The sequence below is a fragment of the Lingula anatina genome, chromosome 7, assembly GCF_051362555.1.
Source record: "Lingula anatina isolate TDL-2025a chromosome 7, LinAna3.0, whole genome shotgun sequence".
In the NCBI taxonomy this organism is placed as follows: Eukaryota; Metazoa; Brachiopoda; class Lingulata; order Lingulida; family Lingulidae; genus Lingula; species Lingula anatina.
Genome location: NC_141773.1, coordinates 21,228,675 through 21,246,102, shown reverse-complemented (window position 1 = coordinate 21,246,102; position 17,428 = coordinate 21,228,675). Strand labels below are relative to the sequence as shown.

Below are 17,428 nucleotides of genomic sequence, written 5' to 3'. Positions count from 1 at the left end.
TGTGCCAAAATTGAGGACTGCACGATTGTCAAAAACTTTTATCCCATGGGCTTTATCTAATTTTAAGAACTGAGTTTTTTATGAATTTTTAATGTGTATCGAATCATTTTAAAACTTGCAAGTATATTTTAAGATTGTGCATCTCACGACTATTTGTTTTTATTGTAAAATCCAACTTTTTAAGTTGCAAATAAATACATATTATTATTATTAAAATCCTGAATACAAGTTGGATTTGAGTCAGCAAGGAAATGTGTAAGTAAATAAAACAAATATTTTAATAACAATAGTATAGGATAAAGAAGGTGCCCATCATTACTACTTTATTAAAGAAATTGTATATACCATATTAATGCAGAAAATTATTTCCAAAATACATCTAGGATATTGTACATTGCATAGTGTGTCCATAAAAGTTCCCAGCATAAAACATCTGGAGTAATTAAAGCTTACATTATCAAATTAAAAAAAAAATTGAAATGGCTGTTACTTGAGCAAAAGAAAAAGAGGTCTAAGACAGAGGAAAAAATTGTCATTGGCCAATAAAACCATTCTTACCTGTCCCAGTGTATAACATTATAAATATAAACTGTAAACACATACACACAGATACAGACTGAAACTGTTTTTACCTTGACTGATAAGAACACTGCAAAAATCATTTCTTCCAAGGTCAAGGTGATACTATAAATAATTTATACAGCATAAATAATTCTTCCAGTAATAACATTTTTTTCTTTTACTTGGTTTACAGCAGGGGTTCTCATTGTTAGGACAAATTTGTCATAGTTAACTTTTTTTTGTAAAATAAATCCAGTAAAAATTATATTCAGACACATATATTCAGATATTCACAATGCCTGTGATGTCTGTATATTATGCAATATTTTTCCATACAGATATGCATCATTTCTGAACTGCTTAGTTTCTCCATCTGGTTTCAAAATGATAATGATGAACAGTGTTCCAGATGAGTTGAACAATTTCAATGACAGTTACATGATATGTTTTAATATATAGTCTAAAATCTCATTTCAGGCAGAGTGGGGTATTCTTTGAGAAAACATGAATATTTTCAATGGATATTTCTTTTGTATAGAAGAAAAAGTATATTCGACAAAGATGTAAATAATGCTCAACACTGTGTTAAATGGAAATTATAATGCATAGAGATTCAGTTCTCACTTCACTTCTCTTGAGTATTAATAATAATAATAATAATATCCTATAAAAATAGTTAATAATTAAATATATGTAATACAAAGAACATAAAGAGATAAATAGCAGTGTTTTTGCTCATCTGGAATGTGAATTGGGATAAAAATCATGTTATAACATCTGGAATGTGAATTGGGATGAAAATCAAGTTATCACATCTGGAATGTGAATTGGGATGAAAATCATGTTATCACATCTGGAATGTGAATTTGTATTGAATATCACATTAACACGTCTGGAATGTGACTTGGGCGAGTCATTTGTTGTCCTATCTTAAATCTGAATTGTGATGAATAAATCACATTATACAACGTGAGGAACATGTACCTACGTTAAGCAATTTCATTGCAATCCCGTATACACACCTGATACCAGTATTTCAGATAAAATTATCAGGAAATGGCAAGACTTGTAAAGTGCAAGTGATGCTTAAGCCAAGTGCTCTGTCTCTCACATCCTAATCATACCACCTGTCTATAAGAAATTTGAAGATGAAAAAAAAAGCGCTGTTACTTATAAGTGAACCCTTGCTGATAGACCTCTGTGTAACTTGGTGGGGGGTCCACGCCAACATGTCCAAAGGAGGGCGGAGCAGAGGGGTTCACAGGGGGGGAGGTTATATCAGAGAAAGCCAAGTTATTGGAGCCGGGGCTGTTCACATTACTTGGTGTCCTGGGCTTGGATGCACAGATCTTTCCTTTCTTGTATAACATGAATATGATGATAATTAAGATAAGTAGTATAACTGCCCCTATGACTCCCCCAGCTACGGCCCCTGCATTGTTTTCACCTGATGTTTGTGTTCCACCATCAGGATCTGAGCAGGTACCTGGAAATGTAATGGGATCAGGATAAATAAATCTATAATATTATCATTAATGAATACAATTATAATAAATTAAAATTGTTTTAGGTTGACTTTCTTTTCAACATAAACAAAAGGAGTGAACCATTTCGACTAGCTATGCCCAGAATTTTTGCTTTTTTATAAGTAAATAAAAGTTGTGTAAGTTTGAGCGTGAGCATGTGTGAGAGTTTGTGCATGTGCACACAATACATACCAGAGGTGCAGGGCTGATCCTGGGCCAGTTTTCCAAAGTAACATACAGACTGGCTAGCACAGAAAGGGGATGCTAAGGTTTCTCCTCTTTTACCCAGAGAGCACCAACTGCACCCTGCCACTGAGAAACAGGAGCTGGAATACGTTAAGATACAGTTTTAAATTTTTTAATAAACGTGAAAAAGATTGAATGAACACACTACAATAAATGAAAGATTAATTTAATAACAGGTATAACACTTACCGGTAGTGGTGAAGCTTGCAAAATAATGATTATAGCAACAACATTAACAAAAATTCAATGGAAATAATCAAGAAAGTCACTTTCAAATCATTAAAACTCTTCTATTATCAAGTTAACCACAGATGTTACAGTAAAAACTTTATCCAATAGTTCTAACTTCTACTTCCATGTGCTTAGCCCTGTGGTACAGAGTTAACTGAAATCTCTCCTCCACCGTCAGGAGAGCTCTAACAACAGAAGCACCCTGACAACAGAGGGGAGTCTTCAGTAAACTTGGGAACTCAGGACAATCCACTTCAGAGCTTGACAAGCCATCTAAAATTCTACTTGCCCCAATCCAAAATCAATTTTTAAAAGACTTGGGAGGTTGTGGGGAAGTAAGGGGCAAAAACAAAATCAAATAGTGGTGGTGGTGGTGGGGGGGGGGGGGGGTGCTTTATAACATCCAATTTACATTGGGCAAGTGGTTCATTAGCAAACGCTTGCCTTTGTCTTAAATTCTAGTTGCCTGACTGCAGAAATCACCAGGCGAATACAGTTTGTTTAGTCTTCTACTAACTCCTAGGAGCTAGGTTTTTTGAGCACTTTGCAGACAGTCTTCCACAAATCTTATTTCAAATTGCACGCTGATGAAAGAAATAAAAAAAAAAAAAACAGTTTTAGTGACCTCTCAACTCAGGATGAACTCAAGTTGTACTTACTCTTGGGAACTTTTTGCTGAGCAGTTCACAGGGATGCAGAGGTCCAGGTCTTTCACCTTCTCGACTTCCCCCTTGGCAATATCTGTAAGGTCAGGCGCTGGGGAGGCACAGGTTTGGGCCGAATCACTAGAGTGAACAAGACATTCATATTTGATATGAATACAAGTTGCTAAGAAAAATATTGGAAGAAAAGGGGCCCTTTGGCCCTGAAACTGGGAGTTCGGGGCTGCTTTTTTTTTTTTTTTTTTTTACACAGAAACCGCCTATTGACTACATTTACTTCAAATACAGGTTCATTATTTTTGGTCTAATAGAATCAATAGTACAAGAAATTGATAAATGTAAATATTATAATTGAAGACCTAAAACAGAATGCTGAAATATGAACTGGTCTATCTGTCTCATAAGTAAAGTAGATGAATAGCAGCAAAGCTAATGTTTCCTTTCAATTTATACCCGACATGAAAAAAAAAAATTATTGTATTGTATTGTAAAATTGTATTCTGTGGTTTTGCCTTAAGGTTTGTTTAAGAAGAATAAAGATAACCACGTTTCACAACCACTTCCTATAATAAGTTGTAAAAATTTGTACAGTAATTAAAGCTGTCAGCCTTGCTGTGACAGGGACACTTACTATAATAAGGTGTAAAAGTTTGTACAGTAGTTAAAGTTGTCAGCCTTGCTGTGACAGGGACACTCGCATGTTTGTCTTGGAGAACATTCAAACTTGGATGGAGACACAGAACCAAAAGGCTGGAAAATAATCATCTCTATATAGTATAAGATATTCTATAATTATATCTATTACATTACAGATATGTAAGCCTGAGTTACAGTGTTTTGATTTTGACAAAAAAAAAATAATGCTAACAACTTTCATCATTGGGTGGCCCATTCCTTACACTGGGGTAGCACTAGCAATTTTTTTTCGCTTAGCCAAATTACCACTTTTTTGTCAATTTGTTATCCAAATGGCTTTAATTTGAATAAAATTAGTCAAATCAAGCCCTTTTTGTTTAGCCAATTGAAGTCAGTTTTAGCATTTGGCTAAATTGGCAAGTGTTAGCACTAACCCAGCTTACAGAAAGCCACCAGTGACTGGGTACTAAAGTAAGCAGGTGACATATTTGTATTAATTCATTAATTCATTACCTCTTAGAAAGTTGAGATAGTAAAAACATTCAAAAAATGATGGAGGGGCAAAATATTTCTTTTATCTTGATCAAAATAATTAGACCTGGTAATCGTTTATGAAGAATCAAACAATTTGTAAAAAGTTTGTCATTTTTATAAAAATCTTTACGTGATAAATCAATTAATTCATTATATCAATATTATTAATATTTAAAATAATATTCAAAGTCATATATAATTGACTTACACAAGAACAAGAAATACTTTCTGACATTTTCTTGCTGTAGATTATCAGGTAAATGTTGCTGTTAGGAATTGGTCGTATTTCATATGATGGACTGCTCTGCATAAGATCCAGTCCATTAGGATTTGGTAAATTTACCTGGAAAATTACTCAAAGAAGTTGGTTTAACACAACAATACATCAAAATTTTACTTGAGAAATATGCAAAGTTCTTAACTTTATTTTTGAGAACAGTTTAAAGAGACAGTACTGAAATTTCTATCAGATTAGATTCCTTCATAATGAATAAAATATTAATCAAGCCAAATCATAGTGGATGACTGATTCTGATCTCTTTTGAAAATAAACAAATGCAAAGAAAAAATTTGTCATAAACTGCTACCATTTACACGGTACCTGCCAAAAGTATTGTTCCTTTATTGACTCAAAATCCAGGCAGCTTCTCTTGGACAGCAGCCCCCTTGTGACCAGGTTTGAACCTATTACAGGTTCCTGAAAATGAAATCCATCCTTTGCAATATGAGAAGCATAAAATTTTTTGGTTTTAAATACTGCAATTTGAATATTTGAAAAGCAATTCATTCTTTTGATTATTAAAAAAAATTCAGACAATCACTGCCTTATTTTTCCGATCTAAGAAAACTGGCATACGCAATTCTGAATTCTAATTTACAATAAGTAATTCACCCTGTTCAAGGTATGCATCACTAACCTTTTTTAAAATGTGTACATTTTCAATATCAGGCGTGTCTGTAGCTTTTACAAAATCATCATGCATTACTATGAAACCACTGGAATCCATCACTAAGCAGCTAAAACATGAAAAAATATTCATTCATACCAATTAACAAAAAAGAATATTGTATGTAAACATATTACTTTCTTTTTCTCAATATAATATTTCTATCATCAAACACTAGGTTAAAATTCAAAAATTCCCAAAGTTTTTCAAAAGTAAAAGATTTCATTAAAATATTTTTATAATGTACATATAATGAAACAATTTAAGTAATTGGTTGTTACCTGTATCCAGCATCTCTACAGTTTGCGTATCTGTCCTGAATCACCTGGTAGAAATAAGTAATGGTGAAGTCCGTCAAAATAACTGCCGTCACTTTGTCATTGGGTGTATGCACTCCTCCAGATCTGACAAAATAATACACGAAAACACAATGGTGAAATACATGTAGGTCTATATTTCTATCTTGTGTAAAGTAAGCAAAAAAGTAACATAGTTTCTGATGGGACTAGACACATTATCAACTTTGATGCAAGAGAGGTGAAATGATGTCCTATATGCATGTGCTTGCTGGTAGTAATATAACATGTTACGGCTCTTTGGGAACAATTACATTCTTTACTTTGAAAAATAAGGCATTGTGCATTTCTATTTCATTAGAATATTACTACTAAATAAATATGTAATAATTTCACTTCATTATTATCATTATTACAGATATTACTCACTTTCCCTCATATAAAGTATGACTGAGTGTTATGACATAGCCAGAACCCCAAACATCCAAATATGGCGGCGAAACCACATTTGTGCCCTTGTATGTTAAGGTCCTCTTGAACCTAAAAAATGGAGGTAACATTTCAAAGAGAATCTATTCAGTGTCTATTAGTGGATTAGATGGCATGTTTTTTAGAGGGAAGCCATACTTGACCTGCAGACTAGTTAGTCCACTGTTCTGAATGTGGCCTTAGCCTAAAAATAATTAGACTGGGTTTTTCTTCAGACTCGGGTAAAAGTTGAATCACAAAACAAAATCTGACAAAGATAAACAGGTACCAAGCTCTCCTGGTGTGGTCGTAATTTTTCGTCAGCTGCAACCCTGGGAGAAGTCTCATTAAACCGTCCATCGTCCCAATAGATCTATACACAACAAAGTCTGCTGGTTTCCTCTTCCAGATTTCTTCAGCTTTGTATGTGATCACTACACTGTCCAGAATGGAGGTCTGGGAGAGAAACAGACACCAAAATACTACAAATGATAAACAGAATCAAATTCTCACCATATTTTAATGGGTTAAAGAAAGTAATATTCTATAATAATAATAATAATAATAATAATAATAATAATAATAATAATAATAATAATAAATCATTTTTAAGTAACTGGAAGAAAAACAGACAGCAAAATACTAAATGTCAAACAGAACCAAAATGTCTAAATATTTTAACGAGTTAATGAAAGTAATAATCTATAATAATAATACTAAAAAGTAACTTCATTTTATACTGGTGACTTAATTATCACCCATGCTTCTAAATTACTGGGCAATTCAGGGCAAGTCATCCTCACAGATGTGTTCCTGTGATGTGTTCCTGTGAACATTTAGAATCCTGTCACACCAGAGATTTAACTATCACAGGGAGGGAGGAGTATCTATGACTGGGTTCCCATACCTAGATTGATTTAACAGGATCGATCCATTTCTAAGGCGTTTCTCGCTAAATTGCTTTCAGCTTAAGCGGCTTAGATGTCTGGCACACCCACTAAAGCTGCTACACAATAGTTAATTACCCCTTAACAGCTTCCGTGAAAGACATATAAGCTGCTTAAGTTAATTGCAATTCAGCAAGAATCCCCTTGGAGATCGATCAACAGTTAGTATGATAGGGTCTGGAAATGATCCCTATGGCTTATGACGTAACTGCAGTCATCCCACTGTGCCTCAGACACCTGTCCTGCATTAGAATTGACAATTAGATCTGTCATAAATATCACCTTTTTAAGGCAGGAATTATATCAGGAGCCCTTATATAAAATACACAACTGACCTTTAAGCCAGGGTTTTGTGAGCTCTGTCCTGTGAGATATCTCTCATATTGTGTGACATTGGTGGCTGTTTCCTCAGTGTTAAGATAGTGATATGGCTGCCTGAAGGCCCCTGGGGTGAGCATCACTGCACTAGAGTCTGTAATATGGACAATAATTGAAAATCAAACAAATATCATCTAGTACGTATTTCTACTCTGCATTGTTATTACTACCATTTTGTAGAACATCATTTTGTGTTATATTTTGATGGAATTAAAGAGAGATTTTCCACTGAAAAATGTAAATTTCATGACTATGATATGAATTTCCTGAATCATTTTCATTCAAAAAACCATGTGGCTTATCACAGCATACCACACATGTTAAAGCTCTAGCATATGTTACTATAAAGAGTACGAACCTTTCGATGCATATCGAGAAAAGTGCTTGCATGGACTTGATGGAGGTTTGAGGTCATATCTGTGGTAGTTAAACATGGCCGACGTTGCAGTCTGAGGTGACGGCATGCTGAATTTGTCACCCTCTCCTATGACTAGACATACCGAGATATTACTCCCAGGAATCTGAAAAAACGTGAGTTGGTCCTATCTTGTAGTGCTACTTATTTGGGATAAAAGAGTTATTTCCATGGTGTTGTGATATATTGTCATTGTTACAGCTGTAGTTTTTGTGATCAGGAGTGAATTCGTGACAAAAATAAAAAATTTAAAAAATAACAAATGATATAATGATGGGGCCAGTCTAAAATAAAAAAAAATCATGTAACCATTTAGTCAGATTTTACGGAAGATGCACATTTTAACTTTTACTTCTTTCTTAGAAAGCAAAAATAAATAAAATGAAGCACAACTGATACTATAATTATCCACATCTCTTGAATTCATATCTCCATATCACAAGTGCTCAAATGTATCTTTCCAAGTCACTTCAAATTATTTATAATCAGAAATTAGTCTTTATTTGAAGCAGAAGTCTTACTGGTGCCCAGTAGTAATGTGACATGACATTTGTTAAGCTGACACCTTCTCTGAACACATCTCCTCTGGCCTGTGTTCTGGTGGAAACAAAGCTGCTGTTACCCTCCTCGCCTCTGAGAAGAAAAATAATTGTTTCAAGAAGGCTCTCTCACATCAGTACTTTTTTAATAACAGCAGCTGATGATAAAAATATCACAAGGAATAAAATATGTAATTCATCCTTGAATTGTTGTTATTTTGATCGAAGCTTTACGAATATGTCAACAAAACTTATGTCTGTGAGACGTATGTGAAAAAATTTGTTAAATTTTCCTTTCAATAGAAAATGGTACTTTATCAAAATGGAAACATCTTTGTGTTTTGTCCATGAAATAATAAAAATGTCTACTACTAACCTGATCATGGAGCTAATCACTGCTTTCGCAGCAGGTGCCCTCTCTAAGTGATGAATATCCACAAAGATGGGATCATCTGTGACATCATAGGGTCTTGGCAGCAGAGGGTGGGAATATGTCCTGCCATAGCCATTGATAACAAAGGCATAGCTCAGTTCACCCTTGTCAAAGTAGGTGGCTTCAGAGAGGAGTTCACTCATGGCAACATCAGAGCAAGCTACACCAATTAGTCGGCCACTGTGGTATGCAGGCAAGCAGACTGATGTGATGAGACCTGAAATTTATATATATAAGAACAACAATGATTTTAAATAGGAAGCAATTTATAGAAAAACATTAATATATAAATTATATTCATCAAATTACCTGCTTCTGACCTTATAAATATGTTTAAGTAATTCTAAGTTCTATTAGCATTTCAAAATATTTATTATTTTGTAATTCCACTTTTCATTAAAATATTTGTATCTTATTATGTTCTGTAGCTAAAGGCCTCACATCATTAAGCATCACATTATAGTTTTAGGTTGCATGAATCATATTTCTCTAACTGAGCTGATCTGATTTTAGGGTCAATCAGTGCAGTTTCATAAGCATGGATATTAAGAAGTTTAGTTTAGCAATTCACTTGGGTGGTGGTATGATTAAGTTCAGCCTTACCTGTCCCAAATAAGTCTATATATGGTACAGAGAACTGGGGGTCTATAATGGGACTGCCAGTAGAGCTGAAGATGTCGTAGTAAGACGCCATGGCAGAACGAAGACGATTTGGGTCCGTAACATGAGTGAAGGTGCCAGCCTGCAAGGAGTTTGTAAAAATTTCTGGTAAATTTCTAAGTAAATATTTCATTCCCTTTTATTGTTTAACTCTATAATTTTTCTAGCCCCCTCAAAAGCAATTATCAAGATATGCAAAAGTCACACACCTGATATACAAAACAATTATTTTTTCAAACGTGAGAAAAGTGATAAAAAGAAATCCTTTATGTAATTTTTAAGTAATTCAACCAATTACCATTTATAGCATTAATAGAAAATCATCATCTCTCCTTTAAAGTAGCATAATTTTAAATCAATGAAAAAAAGCAATTATGAAAGTTTTGAAAGCCTCACTGTAATTTCCCCATAAAATTGATTGCTTAAAGTCTGGGCAGCCATGTTCCTCAATTCAGCGAGAGAACTTTCCTCCAGGGCTAAAATTGAAATAGAATGTTGAGTGCATGGCTAGCCAATGATTGACTTAAAATTGGCTGAAATATAACTCAGTTGCATTATTGTAACTTTCACTTTTATTAAATCCACTAAAAAAAGGTGATTTCAAAATATTTTTCACTTCTAGTGAGACTCCCCACAGGGAAAGATCGATCTAAAATCTATGGAAATGGGGTCTTAGTGTCTCCACCATCTTATCAAAAAAACATAAATTTAAACAAATTAATGGTTTCTGTTGTCCCCTGATTAATCCCAACCTTTCACCATATCATGGTAGTGCTCAGTCTGGTATTTGTGGATGATAATTTACAGAGTGATATAATTATTAAACAATTATTATTATTATCAATATAATTTAAAATGCAGACTTACACTGGCCGAGACCAAATGTTAAGATGAGGACTTGGTTGCCAAGGATGGCATTTTGATCCCGTATGGTCTCCAGAGGATTTCCGCCCTGTGTTCTTTTACCATCAGTTAGGAATAATATCACTTTATCTGAAATTAATGACTCAGAGGTAAAAGGCTGGATACTTGGTAGGAAATATTTGAGATTTGAATTTGAATAAACATCACGCCATGTAAAAACTATGTTAAAATTTGAATAAATTGATAAAAAAAATACATAATAATGAAACACAAATATGAATATGAGATGAAAGCACTACTCTTGAAATTTATCACTGTGGATTTTCAAATATACTGCACTCTATTTACACAGAAAACATGTGACAGCATCAGTTAAACTATACTTTGCAACACAGAATTTAAATAAAAAAATTCTTTCATCTAGCTTAAAATTTTAATATTTAACAAAACATTGTAAATTTTGTAAAAAAAAAAAGTAATTCTGTGTAACAACACATCATAATATGCAGTCAGAAACTAAAAAAAAACATTAATGTAGCCTAACAAAAATCATGCATTGCCAGAAGGCAAAGAGTAATGAAATACCGAAGCAAAGCTCAAAAGATGGCACCAAGCAGAAGGCTGAGACAAGTGGCACAAAATCATCAAGCGTGGAGTAGTCTGTGAATGCCACTCGCTAGCGTGGGCAGGACAGGCAGAGATGAATGGAAGATTGAATGATTGAACCTACTTCTTTTTTCACCTTTAAAGGAATTCTCAGAACTATTGAATAACGAGAACGCTTTTTCCATAGCGGCTTGGTAGTTAGTTGCTCCACCTGCCCTCAGACTATCGATGTATTTTTTCAAGTTCTTGGCATTTTGTGGCGTGGCAGCAGCTAGAGACGTGGTATAACAGGTGCTCTCTGACAGCACTGGCGTGGACGCAGCGGAGGAAAACGACACAAGTCCAACCTGCAAAAAGATGATATGAGTCATAGCATAATGTGGTGTCTGAATAACAGGGCAAATAATTTTTTTTTTCGTAAAAAAATTCGTTTTTTTTGAAAATGTTGGCCCGTTTAACCTTGAAATAAAAGTCAAAGGTCAAATCCAAGGGCATATTTGAAATCTACACATGTGACTTTTGGAAAGCCGTCTGTAGAAATTTTTCCCATAATTCCTTCCGTAGGGTAGATAATTAGCATTTAATTTTGCCATTTTTGGACAAGGGTGCATTGCAATGAGTGCCACACCTAGACCCCAATACCGACAAAGCCCAAATTTTACGTGGAACGAGTAGAGATTATAGGTGACCTAAATCCAAGAGATGGGTACGGAGGCCCTTACCGTCTAGGAGCCGGCGGAACGATCCGGACGGGACTAAAACCATGTGTACCGCCAGCGCTAACGCTGGTGGTACAATTATCAATTAAAAAGATTAAATGAAAACTTGTCTAACACACCCTGTCATTTGCACTCAAGGTTTCCACAACTGTTCTTGCTGCATCTTTGGCAATCTGGAGCAGTGTCTTGCTGTTGTGATATGTTGTCATGGATCCTGATGTATCTATGACAACCACAATGTCTTTGGGAACTGGAGTGGCTGCAGACACATAGAATGGCCTGAAATCATAAACTTTTAATTTCTAACACTGTAAAATATAGAGTCTCTTTGTATTTTTGTCTAAATACCTAGTTTGTATATACCTTTCCAAACAAATAATAAAAAAATACAAAATTATACAAAAGGTCGCAAAATTTTGCATAATTTGACATTATTATATATTTTGTAAAAGCACTGTTTTTTTTCAAATCATCAACTTGAGACAATGGGAGCAATAAAGCTCTATGAGATGCATTCAGAATACCCCTAGATAATATTCTCTTTTATTTTCCTTAATGCCAATTTCACTTTACTCAGGCATTAAAACACAGCATACAAAGACATTATTAAATTTTAAAAATGATTTTTGAACCTGTCCATGATCATGATGGCCCATCAAAAATTCATCTCTATATCTTTTGCCTTTGCAAATGCAAGTGGAAGATTCTGATGTTTTACATTTTCCATTGTAAAAGTTATAAACATAACATGTTTAAGTGATATTAATTAAATGCTGTAAATCAGAAAACTAACTTATTTCACATGCAAATTGTCCTCAACAACCTGAAATTTTAGGTCAGACATTAAGTTACTTACCTGAACCTTGGATCATAACTATCACAGTCAGGCACACCTGTGGGTTTCACTGCAGGATAATTGAGAAGTATACCATCTTCTCCTCCAAAGTACTGCCACTTCAGATTTGGATTGATGCGGACGTTTTCCTTCATCACTTCAACAACCCTTGCCGTGGGGAATTTTTTATTCACTGAACTCTGGCCTGCTATTGTAACACAGGCCTTGTCAAAGTTGACCTGTCAATTTTTGAAAAAAATATTTCAAATACTGGAAAAATGACTTAGATTCACTCAGTGGCAATATCACATTAAAAATTGGTATTTAAGAAAATATTCCTCTCATTGTTGGTAATAACACAGTATTTTATTCAAATGCCCATGAAAAATTACATCTAAATTTGCAACAGAAAATAAAACCTGTTAAGTTTTTACTATTTACTATTATCGAATTGTGACAACAGAACTATCTGTGTAAACACCTGCATAGTCTGTCCCTCACAGCTACTTAACTACTGCAAGTGTGCATGCACATGTGCACATCTACATATACATATGTATAGCACGAGTTGTCTTCATACACCCTTTATATTGAATGAAAATAAATGAGCATGCATGCACAGCATACATGCGTACCCATGTTTTGTGCATCAGTGAATAGTATGCACTTGGTATGTGTATGTACTTGTGCATGTGAATATCTGACCTTGCATATGTGTATATGCCAATGTTTGCATATGTATGTGTATATGCCCATGTTTGCATATGTATGTGTACATCACAAACCTCCTGACTAAACCTCTTGTCATAAGTAGCTTCCACCACTTGGCAGCACTGTGTCATAGATCTGACACTGGAGAAGCTGGCGTAGTCATCTTCAATGGCATCTTTGATCTTGGTCAGTGCAGAGATCGGACCTTGGAACTTGGTTCTCAGTGAATTGGCAAGCTGAATAAAATTTCAATACATGGAAAACATTTATATGAGGATTGGTGTAATGAGATTCCAAGGCATAATTTGAAGTAACGTTGCCATGGGCATGATGGTGGTTACAATTTACTGACAGAGACTGAATTATCAGGATTGGTGATTTGTGTAACTATACAATTTATATGAAAACTTTGTCGGCTTTTTTTTGGTCAACAGGTCTTCAAATGGCAAATTTTTATTTTAAAAAAATTAAAAGAGTTCTGACCAAGTGGTACTGTGTACCAAACAACTCCCAAATATTTACTTCTCTAATATTCCCTGGGCCATCAATAGCATCTTCTCTATATGACACTTTGTCATATTCTGCCTGAAAAGTAAAAGATTTTAATCAAAATAATAACATAAAAACATTCTATGTGATCATTTAAAATCTAATTTGTACATTTTTTAGAATTATCTCCCTGATTATTTACTGTTGCCTAAATTTTTGTCCATATATATATAACAAGCAGAAAATTATTTCGCATATTTATTCTGAAAAATGTTTACATTTAATTGATTGTGCCCACTTTCTTATTTAAGCTATTGAACAATATTTTAAGTTTTAAAGTGAAAATTTATTTAATTAAATTTTAAAACACACATTATCTACACTCTTCTAGCATCAATTATCAAATTTTAGGCAACAATAATCAATTTTTGGCTTCTTTGTAATAATATAAAATAATGTTATAAAATTATATATGTTATAAAATCTGTTTTTCAGGGCAAAATTTAAAGTTTATATGTCTTTTACACATCATTTTAATTGTCAGATTTAATTATTTCCATTTGCTTTTTTAGGCAGTTTTGTACAGCCACTAAGCCCAACTGTTTGTCTTTTTAAACATAATACATGTAAATATATGCTTCATATTATCATTCAGTAACCACATCAGATGACTCACACCTACATTAACCTAAATTACATACGTCCACTTCTTATCTTTTAATTTATCAATTCTTGGAAAAGAAGCATGAATAATCAAACTCTCAGGGTACTGATGGAATACATGTAGCTCCTGTTACTGTTATTGAAAATTGCTATGTATAGGCTGGTGGCCTAAATATTGCAAAATACAGTCCGTAATGTATTTTTCTTTAATCAACAGTTTAATATTGACATAATTTACTTCCAATATTTTGATGTCTAACAGTCTCAGCAGCTTCATCAAGGAATGAGGCTATCCAGGTGAATAGCCTCTATTCAGGAGATATACTTGCCCCCCCCCCCCCCCCCCCACACACACACACACACCCACTTCCATTGCCTTAGGATGGTACCATCATTTCTGTTAAAAATATATAAAACCAAAGTAACCACAGAATGTCTCACCTGCATTTCTTCTACCCCCAGTGCATCATTAGCTATTTCCCTTAACACCTGTCCTAATATCCCACCATCAATTAATGTGGCTCCACTTGACACAGTTAATATGGCCCATATGGTTATTGTCAGTATATGGAACATTCCTCCAGACATACTCTTTTTTTTTATGTGATGTCTTGTGTTGTCTTCTGAAACTTGTTTGATGTTAACTGAAACAACAAAATTATTGGATTTGATTTTGATTTGATTTATTTCATATTTAAAATTAATCCTATTCATAAAATTTTATGCATAAAGAGACATTATAAGTTCATGAATTACCCAATGAGTAAACAAAGCCAGCTACAGTGCCAGCTCTCATAAATGATAACTTAATGTTAGATTTGTCTTAATTCCAGCTTTTAAGTCTCAATTTTAGGCAAACTCCATGCATATACCCATGCACGGTGTGACTGAAATACGCAATACAGCGCAACACAGTGCAATACACTTCAAAATCAAATCCAGTTGCAATTACACAAAAGAAATGACCATTCCCAGCAAAGCAGGATGGTATAAAAACAACCTTTATTACTAGGTAGGTAATATCGTTGATATAACTTAACAAATCAGCAAGACTTTTATATTGTACGGTTGGCAGCCATGTTGGTGAGTGGCTTTTCTTGGCGCCTGACCAAACAATGAAAAAATTGCAAAGTTGTATCAGCAATATTAATTACTTTGTACTATATTTTGCTTTTATATCGCCCTATTTTATTTGAGATTACCCTTTCCTGTGTTTACTTGCAACTGGACTTGTGTTATCAAGTGTATTGCACTGTGTTGCGCTGTATTGCAGTGTATTGCGCATTTCAGTCACACCCGTATACCAGAGTACACGGTACGAGTATCTGACAGTCACCAAGCAGTTAGGATAGATGTACGTGTCCCTAATCAGCCCCCTTTTGTAGTATGGTTTGCTCAAAGGCATCCCGGATATTATGTACAGTATGCAACATGTCATTATTTATAAACACACCTTGAATCGGTGACAATGCCTCGCATTCGCATGACCCTTTACCTGTACATCCGGGTGGGGAAAGCGTTAAATTCCCATAAAAAATTCCACCTTTAAAAATCCTTGCATCCGTTATTCTCAATGCGCTGATAACTGAGTGTCAAACGTATAAAAGAACTGGCATTTTCCCCCGCATATTTTACTTTTAAATTATGGACGACAACAAGCAAACAAATGCGTATTCTTACAGTCGGCATGACGTCACAAGATGGCCGTTAATGTGAAGGTCGTATATAAATAGGTCATCGCTAATGACGCTATAATCCCCGCGAAATTGTGATCAATGGAGATGAAAAGCATAGCAGTCCGTAACTGCATCAATTTCGACATTTGAAAGGGAAACCTCTTCCAAATTTGTGATTCTCCAAAAGAGCAAGTCATTTGGAGAAGATATGTACGTGGTATCTTTATTTTTATTTGTTTTTCGCATGGATAAGTTGCGTAAGTTGTATAAAGAACAGAAGGGGGCGTGTCCACAAAGAACCGGTTTTTTGATATGTACCCAGATGTTCATTGACATATATAAAAATTGTTAAATGAGAAATGTCACTTCTTTGTTTAGATTGGAAGAATACGATTAAAAACTTAAAGAAGTCACCTAGAAACTTGAAATTACTAGCTTGTTTTAAAATACTGTATGTTTATGTGCCAGTCAAAGCTTAAGCATACAGAACACTAGGGGCAGTGATGCCACTGACTCACTATGCTTTTATATCAACTCTATTTATTAATTTATACAAATATTAAGATTCATTTAAGAAGACTTAGTAAAAATCATTTAAATTGACTTAATAAGTATATTATTAAATACATTTTGTATGGTTTAATTTTAGCATTTAATTTATCAACTTTGTGATATAAAAAGAACATCTTCAGAATAAAGCCTATTTGGAAGGAGAAATATGACATTTGTAGTATCAAATTTTAACTCGCACTATACTGTTTCTAATTAAAAATAAGTTGTGAAAAAAAATCATGCTGCCTTCATTATAATAAGTTCACTTCTATCTCTGTCACAAAGTTACATAATTGTGTTGTACAAATGTTATTGCTTCATGTTAAATTAATAAACTTGTTATTTTTAATTTTACGGTGTCTTTCATTTATCTATTGGTAATGCAGATTAAAAGGAAACATTTCAAGATTTTACAGATTTATTTGCACCAACAAAAGCAAATGTAAAAGTAAGGCACTTTCTCCAGGAAATCCAAATAATTGATTATTATGCCAACGAACAAAAAAAAATTGTTTCTCATCTGTAAAAAACATGACATGAAAATCCAGTTTTATTTGTCATTATGACTAATGATCTGAGCACCAAATGTGACATTCAAATATGTAGATGACACCACAATTCTAAGCTACAGGAATACCAAACTGCAGGACAATCTCCCTGATGCAACAACAGAACTTACTCTCTGGTCCCATGCTAATAAACTAAGAATAAATACTACCAAGACCAAAGAGATCATATTTGATTTCTCCAAAAAAGGACACTAAACTACACCCTTGCTAGTAGATAATCAAAGGATTGAGAGAGTGGGGTCTGCTGTCTTCTTAGGGGTTAGGA

General features: G+C 34.1%; 1 protein-coding gene across 4 annotated transcripts; it reads right to left on the bottom strand.

Moving 5' to 3' along the window:
• Positions 1 to 306: 306 nt before the first annotated feature.
• Positions 307 to 16,084, bottom strand: LOC106181146 (VWFA and cache domain-containing protein 1). 4 transcript variants are annotated; one of them, XM_087017746.1, is made up of 24 exons: positions 15,820 to 16,084; positions 14,808 to 15,010; positions 13,737 to 13,799; positions 13,289 to 13,450; positions 12,525 to 12,742; positions 11,788 to 11,947; positions 11,074 to 11,296; positions 10,347 to 10,472; positions 9,876 to 9,955; positions 9,423 to 9,561; positions 8,763 to 9,036; positions 8,369 to 8,480; positions 7,791 to 7,953; positions 7,390 to 7,526; positions 6,397 to 6,563; positions 6,069 to 6,179; positions 5,625 to 5,747; positions 5,314 to 5,413; positions 4,998 to 5,093; positions 4,605 to 4,739; positions 3,858 to 3,976; positions 3,224 to 3,349; positions 2,280 to 2,413; positions 307 to 2,047 (listed from the first exon to the last, which is right to left on the bottom strand). In XM_087017746.1, the coding sequence occupies exons 2-24, from the start codon at positions 14,952 to 14,954 to the stop codon at positions 1,728 to 1,730; spliced, it is 3,435 nt and encodes a 1,144-aa protein (XP_086873872.1). In that variant the 5' UTR covers positions 14,955 to 15,010; positions 15,820 to 16,084; the 3' UTR covers positions 307 to 1,727. The 4 variants fall into 4 exon arrangements, with proteins under 4 accessions (XP_086873872.1, XP_086873871.1, XP_086873869.1 ...); XM_087017745.1 differs by having other exon boundaries at positions 15,862 to 16,084; XM_087017743.1 differs by lacking the exon at positions 15,820 to 16,084 and adding an exon at positions 15,123 to 15,177.
• Between the last annotated feature and the right edge of the window lie 1,344 nt (positions 16,085 to 17,428).

Coding starts and splice junctions, on each gene's coding strand:
- LOC106181146 (XM_087017743.1), bottom strand. CDS start 15,162: ATGAGAGCTGGCACTGTAGCTGGCTTTGTTTACTCATTGG. Junction 9,956..10,346: donor AACATTTGGTCTCGGCCAGT/GTAAGTCTGCAT, acceptor TTTCAATTTTAG/CCCTGGAGGAAAGTTCTCTC. Junction 7,954..8,368: donor CACATTACTACTGGGCACCA/GTAAGACTTCTG, acceptor ACGTTTTTTCAG/ATTCCTGGGAGTAATATCTC.